This window comes from Myxocyprinus asiaticus, chromosome 30 (genome assembly GCF_019703515.2).
Source record: "Myxocyprinus asiaticus isolate MX2 ecotype Aquarium Trade chromosome 30, UBuf_Myxa_2, whole genome shotgun sequence".
Classification (NCBI taxonomy): domain Eukaryota; kingdom Metazoa; phylum Chordata; class Actinopteri; order Cypriniformes; family Catostomidae; genus Myxocyprinus; species Myxocyprinus asiaticus.
The window spans coordinates 7,931,101-7,952,387 of NC_059373.1; the positions used below are offsets into that span (position 1 = coordinate 7,931,101).

General features: G+C 44.6%; 2 protein-coding genes across 2 annotated transcripts in view; one reads left to right on the plus strand and one right to left on the minus strand.

Annotated features, from left to right (window-relative positions):
• Positions 1-21,287, plus strand: part of LOC127421083 (antigen peptide transporter 2-like) — a 214,152-nt gene that overhangs the window by 96,218 nt on the left and 96,647 nt on the right. The window lies entirely within an intron of this gene.
• Positions 7-21,287, minus strand: part of LOC127421092 (antigen peptide transporter 2-like) — a 30,515-nt gene continuing 9,234 nt past the window's right edge. The window contains exon 12 of the mRNA XM_051663853.1: positions 7-326. Within this exon, the coding sequence (XP_051519813.1) occupies positions 264-326 (63 nt within the window). The 3' untranslated portion in view covers positions 7-263. The remainder of the gene's footprint in view (positions 327-21,287) is intronic.

Here is a 21,287-nt window from a genome sequence, read left to right on the forward strand (position 1 = left end):
GGATTTGTTTGTACCTCTCTGTCACGGATCTACCAGACTCCCTCTCTCACTCCACACTCCGCTCTCTCTCCCTGCTGATACAGAGTTAATCACAGGCACCTGCCCATAATCAGTGAACTAATCAAGGACTGCTTATATACCCAGCTCTTTCACACACCCTTTGTCTGTTCTCGCCAATGTTTCCCTGGGATGGAGGAATCTTTAATTTTGTCTAAACTTACCTGTGTGTCTACTTACCCATCATTGTTCTCCTTGTCAAAGTTTTATGTTGGTTGTTCCTCCATTTGTTCCCCTGTGTCTGGGCTCTCCTGTATCATTGAAGTTCCCTGCAAGTATCAAAGACTGTTGTTTATTATCCATTCATCTGTTCATTGCTCTGTTTCCCTGGTTTGATATCACTCACCTGTTGTTTACACCTCTGCTTCATTTACTGTCAATAAACCCTGCAATTGAGTTCGTCTTTCTGCCTCAGTGAGTTTGTATGTGACACTCTCATAAACCACAGATACAACCCATCAGACCTCACACCACATTGGCTGTGAAAATTAACAATTTGAGCAATGCAGTATGATAATTAAAGTTATGATAACAAATATATTTTTTTAAAATATTACACAGTGTTCATTAAGCAATTTATATGACTGATCTTCAATAGGGATTTTTAATAAAGAATTTAAAACATTTAATAACATTTCACAGACTGCGATGACGTATTTCCACCTTATTTAGCAGTGTAAATCTTTTTTATTTTTTTTTTATTTGTAAGTTTATAACATTATGCTTTGTGTTATTACCCTGGAATTAGTTTAAAAAAATGAATGACCACAGCTGTGAGGTGGTGACAGTAAATTTGGCATCTTCTCCCATTTTACTCTCTTAATCCACTGCTCTCTATTTTTAAACTCTTCTGGAAAGTCATTGGAACATAATAGTGGAGTTTTTCTTGAAAATATCTGCTGTGACCTCCCATTCAACACTGTCGAAGTTACCCTGCAATCGTTTACTTCCACGTTCCAAAACTCTGAATGTGAAAAATGTCAGTGATCTTAATTTGTTCACAAAATGGTGCCAATATCTGTCCCAATGCCAGTCGGTTAAAATGACAGATTTTTGGTGCCATGTGGTTTGCTGAATCATTTTGCTGGGTAGGTAATTCTTAAAATGCCATGTGAGCATTGAAGGATTAGGTTTGTGATATCAGGACACAAAGTGTGAAGCATTTTTAACTGATTAATGAAAGGATCATGTTTGAATGACACAAATATTTTTGGACAACACCATTACCATGTACATAAAATAAGAATATAATGGAAAAGTAGCCTTAATTAGACTGTATCTGCCTTCAACTGAAGCTGCCTGATAGAGTGTTGTGTATGTAATAGTTTATTGGGGGTGCTCTTTGCCAGTTAAATTAATAAACAACTGACAGGACTTACAGCCTAAAAGGAGCTGATCTATGAGTGCTGCCAGTGCCACATCTTTTATTGATGTAATCTACACACCCCTCGAATTTCCCCCTGCATTGCAGGAAGCCCATGGGAACTTTAGGGGATTATCAGTCCAATAACTAAACCTAACTGGCACACTGCCCTGTATGACATGCTCTTTAAAACAATATTTTTAATACATAGCCCATGTTTACCTTCAAGGTTAAATTTATATGTACATTAAAAAAGGCAGATGATGTGTTCTATTCTGAGTATCTTGTATGTGCCATTGTATAATACATTTGGTTAAAATAAACTGGATACACCAATCCTAGTGAATGCAAGTCATGTTGAACACATTGTGCCGTTCAGTGTAACAATAGAATCACTAAATTGGCTATTAGTTGTACTATACTAAAAAATGTGGTGTCTAACATAATTCTAAGAATAGTCCAATTAAAAATATCTGGTATGTGCTCAGATCAACCGTCCACAGGTTTTTATTTTTATTTCCTTGTGTTGAAACCAGTCAGGAATGTTGTCACAATACCAGTGGTTTGCTTAGTTTCAGTTTCACAGATAATTTTAGAAATTAACCATCCATTATTTTCAATCAGACATTTGCGATAACTTATTGAAGTAGGTTCTTTCAAATCGGTGTACAAAACTCTATAAAACAGCCATGTTGAACAAAATTTCCCCAAGTTTTCAGGTCCTGCTAAAAAGACCAACATCACAAGCATGCAATTCACATGCTGGTATAGGGTGGTTTATGCTGGCAAGTGCTAGTTTATTCTAGTCTAGCTGGTGGACCAGCATAGCCATGCTTCCCCTTCTGTCACTCACTTGACGTTGTGTCGATGTAGTGACACTAGGGGTCCGACACCTTAAGATCTTTGAGAAAAGGCCAATGAGAATTGGCGAGTAGAATTTGCATGCCATTCCCCCCGACATACCGGTATGAAAGGGAGGCCGGAATGCGGATTCATTCAGATATTTTCTTTGGAGCCGAGCGGTTATATTTCAGTGAGCTGAATACTACTACTGATCCATTCACCTCTGCAGAAGTGTGTGCTGTTGGATATACGCGCATTCCAGTGGCTTTCTCTCCACTCTGCACTCTGCAGACTACGCCCCTGGGCACTTCGACAGCGCTTTAAAAGAGTTTATTTCCTCTAAAGAGTATATTTCCTCTATTAGAGCAGGCACAGTGACGTTGAATGTCTTTTTAAAGACGTGTCTTTTTAAAGATGCCCTTCTGTCTCTGTGCAGTTCCTGGATGTGGTCGTTACCTCTTCGCCTCTGACGGTCACAATCACTGCCGCATGTGCCTGGGCCAAAATCACATTGAGGAAGCGTTCGTGGTTGGTTCATGTTCTCATTGCGAGAACATGACCATGGCAACGTTGCGGTCACGGCTTTCCTTCTTTTGAGGGAAAGCCACTTCAGCTGTCCCCCCGCTAGTCCTTCTACCTACAGGTATGAGGCCGCCCTGGTTGATGCTGAAGGCGATTCGGGAGCTTCAATGGGTACGGTTCCGCCGGATAAACCCCCACGGACCGCCCACTCCCCAGTACGCTCGTTTGCGCCTGTCCAGTTCTGGGAGGAGACAGGCAGTTCGCCTCAGTGTCTGCCTAATGTCTCTTTCAGAGCTCGTGAGCCGGATGAGATGTCGATCGCTGCATCGGAGAGTGCCTTGGTGATGTCAGACGCCGAGGGCTCGACTGGGCTGCCGCCTTCGTGTGTGGCAGCCCAGTCTGAGGCTGACGTGGAGCTGACCACCATGCTTGCCTGGGTCACCGTGAGTGTTGGGCTTGAGTGGAACCCTCCACCCGCCCCTGAGCATTCACGGCTTGACAACTGGTTTCTGGGTTCGGCACACCACTCGTGGCCACGTCCCCCTCCAGTCCTCTTCTTCCTGGAAGTGCACAATGAGCTGACGTGATCGTGGAGGGAAACTTTCGCTGCCCGAACCCGATCCTTCAGTCTGTCCGTTCTCACTACCCTCGACGGTGGGGCTGCCGAGGGTTATGCCGCGATACCCCAGGTGGATAAGGCGATCACGGCACACCTGTGCCCGCTGAGCGCCACCACCTGGCGGAGTCGCACGGCACTCCCTTCCCGTGCCTGTAGGATGACGTCTCTGGTGACTAAAGCCTACAGCGCTGCCGGTCAGGCCGCCTCCGCCCTGCACACCATGGCCCTCTTACAGGTCCATCAGGCCAAGGCTTTGAAAGACCCATACGAGGGTAGTTCTGCTACAAGAGCTGCGTACCCCGTACGGGCTGCAGTACCCACATTGTCAAAAAAAGGGCAATTTCCTCTCTCTTCGGGTCACCGTCCCCACGGCTACTGGACACCGAGCGCCTGCAGCCTTGGCCTCATGAACGCAGCCCCCCGCCTTCGTGTGCCCCGCTGTATCACACAAAGCACACCCCCGGCCGGCCGGTGGTGATGAGTCTCGAGGACGGCCTGAGAGACCCTCCTCCTCAGTCGCCAGCCCGCCTTACACCGGGCACACGAAGCAAGGTAAGTGCTTTGAGGGTCCCCTCAGCGCGGCTGCCTCGGGTCAGAGCACCGCTCCCCGACACGGCACTCCTAGCTCCCCCCCGCCGCAAGGCCCCACCCCCAGGAACATCGGATGCGATCCTTCCGTTAGTGCCCCTTGCCTGGAGTTTGGACACGTGGCTATCGCTTTCCAACCCTTCGCGCTGGCTGGCCAGAACCATCCAACTCGGCTATGTGATTCAATTCGCCAGGCGCCCACCCTGGTTCCGCGGCGTTCTCTTCACGTCAGTGAAGGACGAGAGTGACGCCGTCCTGTGGGTGGAGATCGCGGTCCTCCTACAGAAGGGCACGATAGAGCCTGTGCCTCCAGCGGAGGTGAGACAGGGGTTTTACAGCACTTACTCCATAGTTCCCAAGAAGGGCAGTGGGTTGCGGCCAATCTTGGATGTGCAAGTTCTGAACCAGGCCTTGCACAGACTCCTGTTCAAGATGCTGATGCAAAAGCACATTTTGACATGCATCCGGCATCAAGATTGGTTCGCGGCGGTAGACCTGAAGGATGCGTACTTTAACGTCTCGATTTTACCTCGACACAGACCCTTCCTACGGTTCACGTTCGACGGTCGGGCATATCAGTACAAGGTCCTCCCCTTCAGCTTGTCCCTGTCCCCTCACGTCTTCACGAAGGTCGCAGAGACAGCCCTTGCCCCGTTAAGGGAAGTGGGCATTTGCATACTCAATTACCTCGATGACTGGCTGATTATAGCACACTCTCAAGAGTTACTGTGTGCACACAGGGACCTGGTGCTCACGCACCTCAGCCGTTTAGGGCTTCGGGTCAACTGGGAAAAGAGCAAGCTTTCCCCTGTTCAGAGCATCTCTTTTCTCGGCATGGAGTTAGACTCGGTGTCAATGATAGTGCGCCTCACATGCGAGCGCGCACAATCATTGCTGAACTGCCTGAACTTATCCAGGTGGGAAATGTTGGTCCCACTGAAATACTTTCAGAGGCTCCTGGGGCATATGGCATCCTCAGCGGCAGTCACGTCGCTCGCGTTGATGCATATGAGACCACTACAGCACTGGCACCAGACTCGAGTCCTGAGGTACGCATGGCACCGCGGCACACACTGTGTGGCTCTCACGCCTGCCTGCCGCTGCCTTTTCAGCCCTTGGACAGACCTTGCATTCCTGTGGGCTGGAGTCCCCATACTTGTGTGTCGTGGTTACGACAGACACATCCAAGACAGGCTGGGATGCCGTGTGCACCGGGCATGCAGCTGCTGGCTCCTGGACAGGACCTCGCCTGCGTTGGCACATCAACTGCCTCGAGTTGCTCACAGTACAGCTCGCCCTGTGGAGGCTATTGCCATTGATCCAGGGCAAACACGTGTTGGTCCGGATGGACAACATGATGACAGTGGCTTATATAAACCGCCAAGGCGGTTTACGTTCTCGTTGCATGTCGCAACTCGCCCGTCACCTCCTCCTCTGGAGTCAGCGGCGACTCAGGATGCTGCGGGCCACTCATATCCCTGGCAACCTCAATGCCACAGCAGATGCTCTGTCCCAGCAGGTGACGCTCTGGGGAGAGTGGAGACTCCACCCCCAGGTGGTACAGCTGATTTGGAGTCGATTCGGCAAGGCACAGGTAGACCTGTTTGCCTCACGGGAATCCTCCCACTGCCCGCTCTGGTATGCCCTGACAGGAGCTCCCCTCGGTAAAGACACGCTGGCACACAGCTGGCCCCGGGGGCTGCGCAAATACGCGTTCCACCCAGTGAGCCTGGTTCTGTGCAAGGTCAGGAAGGACAAGGAGCAGGTCATTCTCGTGGCTCCGTATTGGCCCACCCAGACCTGGTTCTCGGACCTCACGCCCCTCGAGACAGCATCTCCCTGGCAAATTCCCCTGAGGAAGGACCTTCTTTCTCAGGGACGGGGCACCCACACCCAGACCTCTGGAATCTCCATGTCTTTTCTCTGGATGGGACACGGAAGACCTATCTGGTCTACCGCCCACAGTGGTTAACACGATCACTCAGGCCAGAGCTCCTTCTACAAGGCAGCTGTATTACCTGAAGTGGCATATCTTCGCTAAGTGGTGTTCTTCCCATAGCGAAGACCCCCAGAGGTGCGCAGTCGGGTCAGTGCTTTCCTTCCTGCAAGAGAAGTTGGACGGGCGGCTGTCCACCTCCACTCTCAAGGTCTATGTAGCTGCTATAGCAGCATACCATGATGCTGTTGAAGGTAAATCTCTCAGTAAGCATGACCTGATCATCAGGTTCCTGAGAGGCACCAGGAGGTTGAACCCTCCTAGGCCACGCCTCTTTCCCTCGTGGGACATCTCCGTGGTCCTTTTAGGCCTACGGAGAGCCCCGTTCGAGCCCCTAGAGTCAGTAGAGTTAAAGGCCGTCTCATTGAAGACCGCCCTCCTGACCACACTCACTTCCATCAAGAGGGTCAGGGACTTGCAAGCGTTCTCTGTCAGCAAAGAGTGCCTAGATTTCGGTCCGGAAGACTCTCACGTGATTCTGAGACCCCGACTGGGCTATGTGCCCAAGGTTCCCATGACCCCTATTAGGGATCAGTTGGTGAGCCTGCAAGCGCTGCCCCCGGAGGAGGCAGACCCAGCCTTATCGTTGCTGTGTCCGGTGCGATCTACTTGGATCGCACGCAGAGCTTTAGATGCTCTAAGCAGCTCTTTGTCTGCTTCGGCGGATACCGGAAAGGGAACGCTGTCTCCAAACAGAGGCTTGCCCACTGGATCGTGGATGCCATCGCTTTGGCCTACCAGACCCAGTCCAAGCCTGCCCTCTTGCGGGTTCGAGCACACTCCACAAGGAGTGTGGCATCCTCATGGGCACTGGCCAATGGCACCTCTCTAGCAGACATCTGTAGAGCAGCGGGCTGGGCAACACCCAATACCTTCACGAGATTTTACAATCTCCGGGTTGAGCCGGTTTCGTCCCGTGTTCTTTGAGGTACGAACAGGTAAGTTTTGTTACGCGGGGCAGCTGGCCGGGTGTACCGCTTGTGTATAATGCCTTAACCCTCCACGAGGTGAAGCCGTGTGCTCTTCTCTCCCATGTGTGTTCACGACCTGTGAACCCTGGATGTCCTTCCTCCTAGCCCTCTGGCTCACGAATTCAGTGAGGAATTCGTAGTCGGACCCAGTATGTGTGCTAACGTGCCTGTACTGGGGAAAGTGCTCCACAGGACTCGGTTACCCCGGTAACCTCCTGTGATGTATCTTCCGCGGTTCGGTCTCCCTTTTTCGGTAGACCCGTGTCTCCCTTGGCAGAGCCCTCTCTGCCCCGGTCGCTGCATTTGTAGAGCAGGGCAGGACCTACCGCCACACCTCTTCCATGTGCGGCCTTAGGCCCATATGACGTATTCGCCACTTTTTTACCCTCCCCTTCAGGGCAGGGTGTGGCCTCCGCAGGGTCTTTTCCCCCTGAAAGAATAGGAACTGAAAAGAACGCCTTCCCCGGCGCATTTTATGAGTATTTAAAGGCCCCAGCCAAATCTAATTTCCTGTGGAGAGAAAAACTTATAGAGAAAAGGCCGTGGCTGGCACGGCCTGCTCCCATACTAGATATGTCTCCTCCCCCCCCCCCTCAGGGTTGTTGAGAATTACATAAAGTTTTGGGGCATCTGGGGAGGCTACGTGCAGTCCGAGTGCATCTGTTCCTACGCTCACAGTAGCTTGCCTACACCTGCATCGGTAGTTCACGTAACACAGTTCAGCCATTGTGGCGTTTCGTATAGGGACCCCTAGTGTCACTCAGAGCCGGAGTGGCAATCGGGAAGATCGGGAGAATTCCCGCTGGGCCGGTCAAAAATTGGGCCGGTTAGGTCCGCATGTTGATTGACAATTGCCAACAGTCCGTAACATCCGGTATTTAAAGGATCAGAACTGTGTTCTGTATTATAGCGGACGCAGTCTGTATTTTATCATCTCACACCCAAACAAATGAGAGAGTAGCCTGTGAGAGACGAAACTGATGTTGCGCCCCTTCATTTGACAGCGCGGGAAGGATCACAGAAGATCCATCGAGAACAGATAGGCTACTAATAACTGAATGGATGAACGTGCTGCAGGTAGTCTACAAGATCATCACAAGTTTAATACTGACTGCAGTCTCACAATCTCAGTCATTTAATCTCTGAAATCCTCTTCCCTAGCAGTGAAGAATGATAATAGCAAAATTATTTTTTGTCACAAAATAACAGAATACTTAAAAGTAAATGAATACAGATGCAACAGCACGACACGGTACGAAAATAATGGGACTTCACAGCTCTCAAAAGATTAAACTCAACGAAACAAATTCCACAGAGTGCCTTCAATGTTGTATCATGCGATAAAACCCTATTAAAGAGACAGTAACCATTTTGCCTTTGTCCTGAACATTTACAATCCAAGTATAAGAAAAGTTTAGTATTTTATTTCACTCTAATCATTGTAAAATGGCACGTTTTTGAATGGCATGTAAAAATGTAAAAACAATCACTCAGCCTTAATTGTTTCACTGGATCTGTTGCTATTTTAATTATCTAAAATACAAAGCACTGACCATTTAAGGTGTGAGCCTGTACATCTTGAAAGTGTTATAAACATTTACAGTTCTATAGTGTTATTATATGCCTAGATAGTCTTTAAAATAAACTTAGTTTACCCAAAAATGAAATTTCTCTCATAATTTACTCACCCTCATGCCATCCCAGATGTGTATGACTTTCTGTCTTCTGCTGAACACAAATTAAGCTTTTTAGAAGAATTTCTCAGTTCTGTTGGTCCTTTCAATGCAAGTGAATGGTGATCAGAACTCAGAAGGTACAAAAATCACATACATGCAGCATAAAAGTAATCCATACAAATCCAGTGGTTTAATCTATGTCTTCAGAAGCGATATGATAGGTGTGGGTGAGAAACAGATCAATATTTAAGTTTTGTTTTTTTACTATAAATTCTCCTCCCTGCCCAGTAGGGGAGTTTTTTCTAAACATCTTCATTCATGTTCTGCAAAAGAAAGTCATACACATCTGGGATGGCATGAGGGTGAGGAAATGATCAAATATCCCTTTAACATTCACTTATTTTTTTACAACACATACAATGATGTCTTATGACAAAGTGAAAATCGTAGTGAATGCTGTATGTGGTATAATGACATGGAGAGCTTAAATAATTTTCAAGTAATTACATATATTGCATATTTTTGCTGTGATCTTGTTTTATTGTTATCATCTTCACCTCCAACCCCCCTTTTGGGTGTGGGCTGAATATGAATCCCACTCCGGCCCTGGTGTCACTACATCGACACAACGTCGAGTGAGTGACCGAAGGGGAACGTCTTGGTTACTGTCGTAACCTCCGTTCCCTGATGGAGGGAATGAGATGTTGTGTCCCTCTTGCCACAGGCTGAACTACACCGCTGTAATGGCCGGAACCTTGTCTCGGCTCCTCAGTGCAAAAACCTGAATGAATCCGAATTCCAGCCTCCCTTTTATACCCGTATGTTGGGGGAGTGGCATGCAAATTCTACTCACCAATTCTCACTGGCCTTTCTCCAAGATCTGAAGATGTCTCGGGCTCTCAAGATCGACCCCTAGTGTCACTATATCGACACAACATCTTGTTCCCTCCATCAGGGAACGGAGGTTACGACAGTAACCGAGACGTTTTCACCACCAAACTCTAGCTGGTGAAGAAGGTTTATTAGCATGGTCTTGCTGATGAAGCTGGTCAAGCTAGATTAAAAGGCTGATGAGAACACCAGCATCCCATGCTAGGGGAACAGCAATGCTGGTCTTTTCAGCAGGGAGCACTATATTTACATTTATTATTTAGCAGATGCTTTTATCCAAAGCAACTTACAAATGAGGAATACAGCAAAGCACTGCCATACACCATAAAATTCCATAATTTTCAGAATATGAATGTTAGTGATAAATAGTAATATAGTGGCAGTAAAGCTGAATAACCATTTATTAAATGTAAATAAGGTTTGTAAAGGAGCAACTGTAGTTCACATATGATCCATCTATCATTTGCTCCCCACTCCCACCATTCAAGTCACAGGACTGTATGCTTGGCTTCGGCTTGGTAAAACCAATAAACTTGGTAGAAAAGAAAGTGAAAGAGTGCTGGCTTGGGACTTTCCAGGGTGTGTTTTTATGCTTAGCATGTGATATTCAACCATTCACTGGTGGCATGGTTATACAATCAAACCAAATGAATAACTCGCTTGGAAAAAAAACAAAACAATATATACTTTGTTAGGACTCAGGGAGAAAAGAAAAACTAAATGCGGTAAAAATTTAAATGCTGCATGCCACACTAAAAAGGATGTCCTATTTTCCTGAATTAGTGTTATAGTTGCTCATATTTTGTTTATTCTCTCTTTTTGCATGTTCATGACAAAAAACAAAAGTACCTAAATACCTATCCACCATTTTATGTGATCCCCCTGTCAAGCAAGAATATGGCTGCTGTTACACTGTTGCTTTGGGTTGTGTCCAACCCCTATGTGTCCTGCAACTGGTCATTACACATTAGACATAATTTCAGCAAGTAGCAAAATAAACAAATAAATATAATGGATGCTTGTAAAAAGTGAAAACCCCTATGGAACTATTAACTTCATGTAATTACAGACATGTCTCTTTACCTGTATAGAAGTATCTTATAATGGAGGCTGATCTTCACTCTACCCTTACTTTCTGGCATTATATTCTCCGATAGGGGGTGATAAGATAAACATTGTAGTGTGCACCATCAAACAGGTACAGCCAGGCACAATCGGCACCAAGACAACAAGACATTTGCTGTCGCAACAACAAGAAACAATAGTGACTTTCTGATGAAGTTATGGCCACCTCATTTGGTATTTGAACTGTGGAAAAATTAGTGTCCATCAAAACAGAGCCATCATAACACAGTTTATACTTGAAAGTATTCATCAAAAACTAGCATTTCATAGTACTTGAGATTTTCCTTCCTTTTTAAGTGCACCAAACCACTAGCAAACCCCAAAATGACCCCAGCAAATTGTTACAGAACACAACATACAGTACCAGGACCATCTATTTTTGAATAATAATTGGACATAGGTTTAATACTACAATAAAGGCTCAGGGGAGAAGCTGGTTTCCCTTTGAACTGTTTTCCATATCCCCCTATACCCTACCTACTTTTGTTGTGGTCATTTACTTAACATTATAAAACTAGTATTTAAAAAGTAGCACTTGTTTGAATTACTAGCTTACTACTAACTTGCCAACTTATTGGCACAAAAATAAGCATTGCACCCATATTTCTGCTCTAGCATTGTACTCTGGTACTCACAGAAATGTGGAATGTAGCACCACTGATAACACGTACATTATGCAGATGTATTTTTGATGTGTGTGTTTACAACTGGAAGTTGTATTTTTTAGGTTGTTTGCTCATCTGCAATATGGCTATAAGACATTTCATCTCAGATGTCAGTAAGACATTCAGCAGATGTCTTTCAGATATTTATGATTTAGAATGTTTGTAATCTTTTTAAGATGTTTAGCAGATGCTAATTAGACTGTGATGCTTTCCAGATGAAACACTCTTAAACAGACATCTCCGAGATGTAGTTGAAGTCAGAAGTTTATATACACCATAGCCAAATAAATTTAAACTCAGTTTTTCACAATTCCTGACATTTAATCATAGAAAACATTAGGTCAGTTTGGATCACTATTTTAAAAATTTGAAATGTCAGAATAATAGTAGAGAGAATGATCCATTTCAGCTTTTATTTCTTTCATCACATTCCCAGTGGGTCAGAAGTTTACATACACTTTGTTAGTATTTGGTAGCATTGCCTTTAAATTGTTTAACTTTAGTCAAACATTTTGGGTAACCTTCCACAAGCTTCTCACAATAAGTTGCTGGAATTTTATCCCATTCCTCCAGACTGAACTGGTGTAACTGAGTCAGGTTTGTAGGCCTCCTTGCTCACACATGCTTTTTCAGTTCTGCCCATAAATTTTCTATCAGATTGAGGTCAGGGCTTTGTGATGGCCACTCCAATACCTTGACTTTGTTGTCCTTAAGCCATTTCGCCACAACTTTGTAAGTATGGTTGGGGTCATTGTCCATTTGGAAGACCCATTTGCGACCAAGCTTTAACTTCATGGCTGATGTCTTGAGATGTTGCTTCAATTTATCCACATAATTTTCCTTCCTCATGATGCCATCTACTTTGTGAAGTGAACCAGTCCCTCTTGCAGCAAAGCACCACCACAACATGATGCTGCCACCCAATGCTTCACGGTTGGGATGGTGTTCTTTGGCTTGCAAGCCTCACCCTTTTTCCTCTAAACATAACAATGGTCATTATGACCAAAAGTTGAATTTTTGTTTCATCAGACCAAAGGAAATTTCTCCAAAAAAGTAAGATCTTTGTCCCCATGTGCACTTGCAAACTGTAGTCTGGCTTTTTATGGCATTTTTGGAGCAGTGCTGAGCAGCCTTTCAGGTTATGTCGATATAGGACTTGTTTTACTGTGGATATAGATACTTGTCTACCTGTTTCCTCCAGCATCTAATCAAGGTCCTTTGCTGTTGTTCTGGGATTGATTTTCACTTTTTGCACCAAACTACGTTCATCCCTTTGAGACAGAATGCGTCTCCTTCCTGAGCGGTATGATGGCTGTGTGGTCCCATGGTGTTTATACTTGTGAACGTGGTACCTTCAGGCGTTTGGAAATTGCTCCCAAGGATGAACCAGAATTGTGGAGGTCCACAAATTGTTTTCTGAGATCAAGGCTGATTTCTTTTGATTTTCTTATGATGTCAAGCAAAGAGGCACTGAGTTTGAAAGTAGGCCTTAAAATACACCCACAGGTACACATCCAATTGACTCCATTTAGCCAATTAGCCTTTTAGAAGCTAATTGGCTTATTGCCTAAAGGCTTGACATAATTTTCTGGTATTTTCCAAGCTGCTTAAAGGCACAGTTGACTTGGTGAATGTAAACTTCTGACCCACTGAATTTGTGATAGTCAATTAAAAGTGAAACAATCTGTCTGTGAACAATTGCTGGAAAAATTACTTGTGTCATGCACAAAGATGTCCTAAATGACTTGCCGAAACTAAAGTTTGCTAATATGAAATCTGAGGATTGGTTAAAAAATTAGTTTTAAAGACTTCAACCTAAGTGTATGTAAACTTCTGACTTCAACTGTACATGTGCTATGTGCAAATGTTTGTATTGTGTTCTCCCCTCGAATAATTGTTTTTGCTTGTAATTTTCTAATTTGTTAGTCACTTTGAATAAAAGTGTCTGCTAAATCAATAAATAAAATGTAAATCATTGTGTTCAATCAGGAATGGAAAGGAAATGAAAAGGACTTATACTCAAACACATGCTTTACATAAACAGGTGCTCAGTAATCTCTTTCATTTTTCTGTGGTATAACTAGGGAAGTTATTAAAAAAACGCCTGTCAACAATTTTATCGTAGTTCTGTGTTAAGTGAGAAAATGGCTGCTTTTATTTTTCTGCCCTCCTGGGAGTGACCTATCAGTCAATGCAAAACAGAACAAGACAACAACAATAGAATTTAATTTTGTGATAAAGATACCTTTATGTTTCCTTGACTTTTATTCAATGCTATCCCAGCATCTAGTTAAGATTAAAAGCCTGTAGTTAGGCACGGCAATTAAGTTGAAGGTGCTGGAACTTCTCGCAACATAACGCTGTGCTATCAACATAGAAACATGTTTTCACTGTATACTGCTGGCATTAGGGGGGGCAGAAAACAACACCACACGTGTGACACGAGCCAGGTACAACGGGCACCATGTAAAATCCATTCAAATGTAGTATCTGTCCAAACATCAAGTGGAACTTTCCAGCAAGACAGGGCTAGCTTGTTTCTTACAGTTATAAACACAAATGGACAAACTCAAATGCATGTCTGTTTAATTGTATTACTGTCATATTAGACAGTATTCAATAAACTGGGCTGCACTGAAGAGTAGATGTATTTTCGAAAGCAAAGAATGTCATATTTTCTAACAAACAGTAATATTACTTGAGGTACACTCATTGCACGGCTATAGTAGTGGAATCATTCGAGGAATATGTTAGCAATGTTCATTATTTCTTGTCCCGCATTATCTCGGCTCATAACATTATACAGTAGGTTGACCTGAACAGTGTCATTTCACTTTAGGGATCATATTGCTCTTAACCATATGCTGAAATTTGTGGCTTCTGCCAGCCAAACACGCTGACGAACATGCATGGCAACAGTGGCATTTCCATAAGACACATGTTTTCACTTTACCACCCCTGGTGGCTCAGGGGCCCTAAGTGACCGCTTATATCTTGAAACAGCCCTGACCATATGTGTACAAAAGCTCATGTACACTCAAAAAAAAAAATCCATAATTTTAATGGAAAAAGAATGTTAAAATGCTACAGTAAAATAAAAAAAGTTAATTGGTTAACTGTAGTACATGTACGTAACAAAATTATAGTATATTTAACATGATAATACATGTAATTTTACAGTTACATGTAATATTGTAAAAAATAATACATTTAAAAAGTATTATTTTAACATATAATTAATGGTAAAAATGTATATTATGTTTATCAAGAGAATAGCCAACATTTACTTTTACGGTAAACTATTGTTAAAATTACAGTGACGTACATCTTACTGACATTTGTGTCAACTCCGTCAGACACTCTTAAAAGCATGCTATATTAATTTGATCCATCCAACAAGAGTGTTAACCTTTAGTTATCTAATAATAGTGTTCAATAAAGGAGTTAATTGATCAAATACATTCTGTAAATTTGTCTTTCTTTTTTTACACCATTCTGAAAATTCTGATGGAATTGACGAATTTGAATACTTTTCCATCTTAACTATGTGTTGTACACAGGAGCCATTTAGTGCCAAATGTATCCTACAATTCTAACAGAAATTATCATAATGGGAATGATGGAGATGACATTTTGAAGCTGTGACTGCAGAGACTTAAACCCTGTTTGTTTAAAATATGAAAACATGTAAAATTTACCAGACCACGTGTCCTACTGTTGTATCCACCATGAGCAAGAAATGTGAAAGACATACTCAGAGTTACAGCTGACCATGACAGTGTCTGATTTATTCAGTTTAATTTGTGTATTATGTGATATCTTACAGATCCATACCGTTCATTTGATATTTATATTTATACATTTGTTGCATTTTAAACACTTAGTTTGGAAGTTTAACATTGTGACCTCTTGTTGAGGACAGGTTAAGTTACATGTGCTTCCAAATATAAGTAATAAATGCCCTGAGTATACACATTTCCTTTAGATTTAACTTTCTTCAGTATTTTTATTATATTATTTTCTTTATTTTTAAAACAAAGATGACTTTTGTATGTTTTGTCCTTTATCTCAAGAATCAGTGATATATAAAACCACAGATATTTTTTTTTTTTTTTTACCTACAAATATTAATTATTTTATTGTACAAATATATAACATTTAAAGCAAGTGTGACAACTTGCCCCTAACTCAAAGTTATGAAAATATACTCTTGTCCTGAGAACACAGTTTAACCTTTTGGTTAAAATCTACCTCCATTACCTGAATGTATGACAGTGTGTCTTTTATTGTTTTCACTTGTATACCCAATAGCTACAGTATAAATGCTGTTTATGACTGTTTGCTGTATAAAACAATGTAAACAGATATTAATAACTTGTTTTCACTGTTACAGTATTACAGTAATATCAGCAAAGTTTCGCTGCAATATCATGTCTAAAGTTGATGTGATCTTGCTTGTAAACACACACACACACACACACACACACACACACACACACACACACACGTTTTCCATACTAAAGAGAAAGGAATGTTTTTAATATTAAAGTGAGGTATGCTCTTTCATTTTTTGTGGCATATTTGGGGGAAAACAAAAAATGCCTGTCAGCCATTTTATCATAGCCCTGTGTTAAGAAAATAGCTGCTTTTATTTTTCCTCCCTTCTGGGAGTAGCCTGTTGGTCAATGCAAAACAGTTTGGCACAAAAGCAAAATAAATTAATTTTGTGAAAAAGTTTACGTCTTTACGTTCACTTTAGTTTCATTCAGTATATTATCCATTATCTCCAAATAAGATTGCGCTTAAGGCCCCCATATGCTCAGAAACGGTCCTGGCATGCAACATAACGCTGTGCCATATTACTGTTCATATGCTGTTCATTGTCTCTTGTGGGCGTTATGGGGCAGAAAACAACACCACGGGTGTGGCATGAGTCAGGTACCACAGGCACCACGCCAAACAATCAAACGCTGAATCAGGTCAAATATCAATATGTACTATCCAGCAAGACAGGGCTAGCTTGTTTGTAACAGTTACAAGCACAAATGTACAAACTCAATGTGTGTTTGTTTTATTGTATGACTGTCATTTTAGACAGAATATGCAATGTACAGGGCTGCACTGAAGAGTAGATGTAGTTTTGAAAGCAAAGAATGTTATATTTTCTTTAACCAAAATAATATTTTGTCAAATTTATTCATCGCACGAAGACAATAGTCAAGTATTGACTGCTATAGTAGTGGTATCATAAAAGAAACGTATTAGCAATGTTAAATTCCCTATCTGTCATTACTGTGTCGATGTAGTGACACTAGGGGTCACTCTTGGCAGCCCGAGACACCTCTGGTCTTTGATAAAAGGCCAATGAAAATTGGCGAGTGGTACTTGCATGCCACTGCCCCGGACATATGGGTATAAAAGGAGCTGGCGTGCAACCACTCATTCAGATTTTCTCTTCGGAGACGAACGGTCGATGTTTACTAAGCTGACTGTTCATTCACCTCTGCTGGATCTGACGGCACATTTCAGCGGCTTCTCCCTCCTCTGCAATGGTGCACTGCAGAGAATGCCCCTGGGCGCTTCGGCAGAAAAAAGAGAGTATATTTTCCTGAAAGAGTATACAGAACATCTTTTTAAAGATGCATCTTTTTAAAGATGCCTTTCTGTTTGTGTGTTATTCCGACACACAAACAGACGGTCAACTTCAGACGGTCACGATCGCTGTCTTTCGTGTCTGGGCGCAACCCACACGGAGACAGCGTTCGTGGATGGTTCATGTTCTCACTGCGAAAGCATGACCATGGCAACGTTGCGGTCGCAGCTTGCAAGCCACACCTGTAGCTCCCCGCCTAAGTCCTTCAAGCTACGGGTATGAGGCCAGCGTGGCTAGCACTGGGAGCGATTTGGGGACCCAATGGGACCGCCTCCACCGGGTATCCCCCCGAAGACCTTCCATTCCCCAGCACGCTCGTCTGCCCCGATCGGGCATCCGGATGAGTCCGCCGGCTCGTCTCATGGCGAGTTCGACCTCTTGTTCGGAGCCCGTGAAGCTGATGAGCTCTCGAGCGCAGCATCGGAGAGTGGGCTTGTCCTGTCGGATGCAGAAGCCTCAGCTGGGCTCCGGATGATTGCCCAGTCACTGGCAGATGCAGAAATTATGGACATGCTTTCCCGGGCAGCCACGAGCGTCGGGCTAGAGTGGAACCCTCCACTCTCCCCCGAACCCTTGCGGCTTGATGATTGGTTCCTGGGCTTGCGGCGCTGCTCAAAGCAGCCACGCCCCGCTCCAGTGCCTTTCTTCCCGGAAGTGCACGAAGAGCTGACAAAATCGTGGGAGGCACCTTTTACTGCCCGGTCCCGATTTCTCAGTTTCCCCGCCCTCACTACCCTCGATGGCAGGGCGGCCAGGGGCTATACGGTGATTCCCCCGGTGGATAAGGCGCTCGCGGTGCACCTATGCCCACAGAGCACCGCCACCTGGCACGGGCGGCCAAAGCTCCCGTCCAAGCCCTGTAGGTTCACGTCATCCCTGACGGCCAAAGTCTACAGTGCTGTTGGACAAGCCGCCTCTGCCCTGCACGCCATGGCTCTCCTGCAGATCCACCAAGCCAAGGCACTAAAAGAACTGCACGAGGGTAGTTCCACCCCAGATCTGATGCAGGAGCTGCGCTCGGCAACCGACCTCATTCTCCGGGCGACGAAGGTCAAGGCGCGGTCTCTTGGGCAGGCGATGTCCACATTAGTGGTCCAGAAGCGCCACCTTTGGCTCAACCTGATTGAGATGGGTGAGGCTGACAAGACACGGTTACTTGCTGCCCCTATCTCCCAGGCTGGCCTATTCGGCGACACCGTCGAGGACTTCACCCAGCAGTTCTCAACGGTGAAGCAGCAGATGGAGGCTATCCAGCATATCCTGCCCCGGCGTGGCTCAAGATCCCACACCCCGTCTGCTCATCGCCAAGCATTCTCTGTCAGCGAAACGTGCCTGGAGTTCGGTCTGGGCTACTCTCACGTGATCTTGAGACCCCGACCGGGCCATGTGCCCAAGGTTCCCACAGCCCCTTTTAGGGACCAGGTGGTGAACCTGTGAGCGCTGCCCCAGGAGGAGGCAGACCCAGCCCTGTCGTTGCTGTGTCCGGTGCACGCTTTATGCATCTATTTGGATCGCACGCAGAGCTTTAGGATCTCTGAGCAGCTCTTTGTCTGCTTTGGTGCACAGTGGAAAGGAAGCGCTGTCTCCAAGTAGAGGATCACCCACTGGCTCATTGACGCCATAGCTTTGGCATATCACGCCCAGGATATGCCGCCCCCGGTAGGGCTATGAGCCCATTCTACCAGGGGTGTAGCAGCCTCCTGGGCCCTGGCCAGGGGTGCCTCTCTAACAGACATTTACAGAGCAGCGGGCTGGGCAACACCCAACACCTTTGCGAGGTTCTACAACCTCCGGGTGGAACCGGTTTCGTAACGGGTAGTGGCACGCAATACAAGCGGATAAGCCCGGGATAGCGGCCGGGTGTATCGCTTGCACATAGTGCCTTTCACCTCCTCTGACCTGAAGACGTGCGCCATTAATTCCCAGTAGTGTTCACAAACTATGTTCCCTGGTTGACTTCCTCCAAGCCCTGTGGCAGTCGAATTTTTGGAGAGACTCGCTCCCGGCCCAGTACACGTGCTAACTAAGAGCCCTGTTCTGGGGTAGGTGCTCTGCATGTGGCAGTTCCCTGTAAGGTAACCCCATGCGATATATATCTTCCGCTAATTCGTTTCCCTGTTGGCAAACTGCGTCTTCCTTAGGCAGAGCCCCCTCTGCCACAGTCTCCATGTTTTTAGTAACTCCTCCCCCGTTGGGTAGGCTCTACCATGAGACTTCTCCACATGACATACTTCCGACATAGTTCGGCAAGACCATGTGACGTATTTTCCACTTAAATATCCCCCCCTCTCTCTGGGCAAGGTGTGGTCTCCACGGTGTCCTCCCCTTGGGAGACCCACCGACTAGACCTGGTCAGCCCAGTCGGATATTCCCCCTTTTTTTTAGGGAGTGGGAAAAAAAGAAGGGGAAAAGAGGCCACGACTGGGCTAGCCTGTCTCTATCTTTTGGGTAGTCAACTTGTCCCCAAAGGGACATTCAACACTCATAACTATGTTGGGGGAGGTTACGTGTCGACCTGGTGCGCTGGCTACGAGGCACACAGTTGTCTGCCCGTCACACACCGCCAGTTGACGTAACACAGTTCAGCCAGTTGCAGCATTTTGTTTAGGGACCCCTAGTGTCACTACATTGACACAACGTTGAGTGAGTGACAGATAGGGAACGTCATGGTTACTTGTGTAACCTCCATTCCCTGATGGAGGGAATGAGACATTGTGTCCCTCCTGCCACAATGCTGAACTACCCGCTGAAATGGCCAGACCCTGTCTCGGCTCCTCAGCATAAAACCTGAATAAGTGGTTGCACGCCAGCTCCTTTTATACCCGTATGTCCGGGGGAGTGGCATGCAAATACCACTCGCCAATTTTCATTGGCCTTTTATCAAAGATCAGAGGTGTCTCGGGCACCCAAGAGTGACCCCTAGTGTCACTACATCGACACAATGTCTCGTCCCCTCCATCAGGGATCAGATTTAAAAGTGAAAGTGGAGATTTAGAGTAAAAAAAAGGAGTTAAATTTTAATTTGTTTCTCACCCACACCTATCATATCGCTTCTGGAGATATGGATTAAACCACTTGGGTCTTATGAATTACCTCTATGTTTCCTTTATGTAATTTTTGGAGCTACAAAGTCTGACCACCATTCACTTGCACTGTAAGGACCTACAGAGCTGAAATATTCTTCTAAAAATCTTTGTTTGTGTTCTGCAGAAGAAAGAAAGTCATAAACATCTGGGATGGCATGAGGGTGAGTAAATAAAATCTTTAAATCTCTTAAACTCTCATTCACCACAATATTAATCTTGGCTATCCACTTTGCTACAGCAATCATGATACGCAGTATTTTAAACTCCACATGAAAATCGCTTGCAGAGAACGTCTTGTTTTGTGTAATTATACTTTATCCAAATTGTCCAGTAAAATGGCAGTGCTTCACCCCAGTGAGTCATGTGAATGCAGCTTTTCACAGGTCCCATCTGGGTTTGTTTTGTACAGAAACTACGGTAAGTGGTCCTTTTTCTATCACTTGAACATTGACATGTAATCGCAGTTTTGTGTTTGTTTGTGTGTGTGTGTGTGTGTGTGTGTGTGTGTGTGTGTGTGTGTGTGTGTGTGTGTGTGGTGGTGTGTTGTCACTGTAATGACCCTGGGTGGACACATCACAGAGGTTCCGCCCTATTCCAACAAGTGTTCAGAACTCAAACAGAGCTGAATGAAATGTCATACTGCTAAATGTGTTAAACGTGATTCAGAAAAATTAACACATTAAATGTTTTAAATTAATTGCATGTATTAATGCGTTAAATTTGACAGTTCTAATGCAAACAGAAACACACAGTGTGACATTAATATGGGATAATAGTTTAAGCGACTATAAATTGTTCATGCTTAAACAAAGGGTCACTCCTTCTATAGTCACATTTGTCATATAAAAATACATAATTTTCAGTAATTTTGTGGCATCCCACTTGAGCAAATGAACAATAACTTAGTTTTACAACTGTTGGCCTTTTCAGCAGGGTTATGTTTTAACTGAGCACGTTATAATAAAGCTTTTGGAGGTGTTTGGCATTTGGACATAAAATGGAGGCATGTTTATCCTACTTTCCCCAGGAAAGTGGTGCCAACCTCTTCACTGTGTTATGGGAGATGTTGTTACTGGGCAACCAGCCAAACCCAACAAAAAGGTAACTGGCAGACCTTACTATAAAGTCTATATGCCTTTTCATATTCATCGTACATTTAATCTGAAAACCTTGTTGTTATTGTTTTCCACAGTTGTTTTTCACTTTCAGTTTTGTGCAAAAGGTATGCCTAA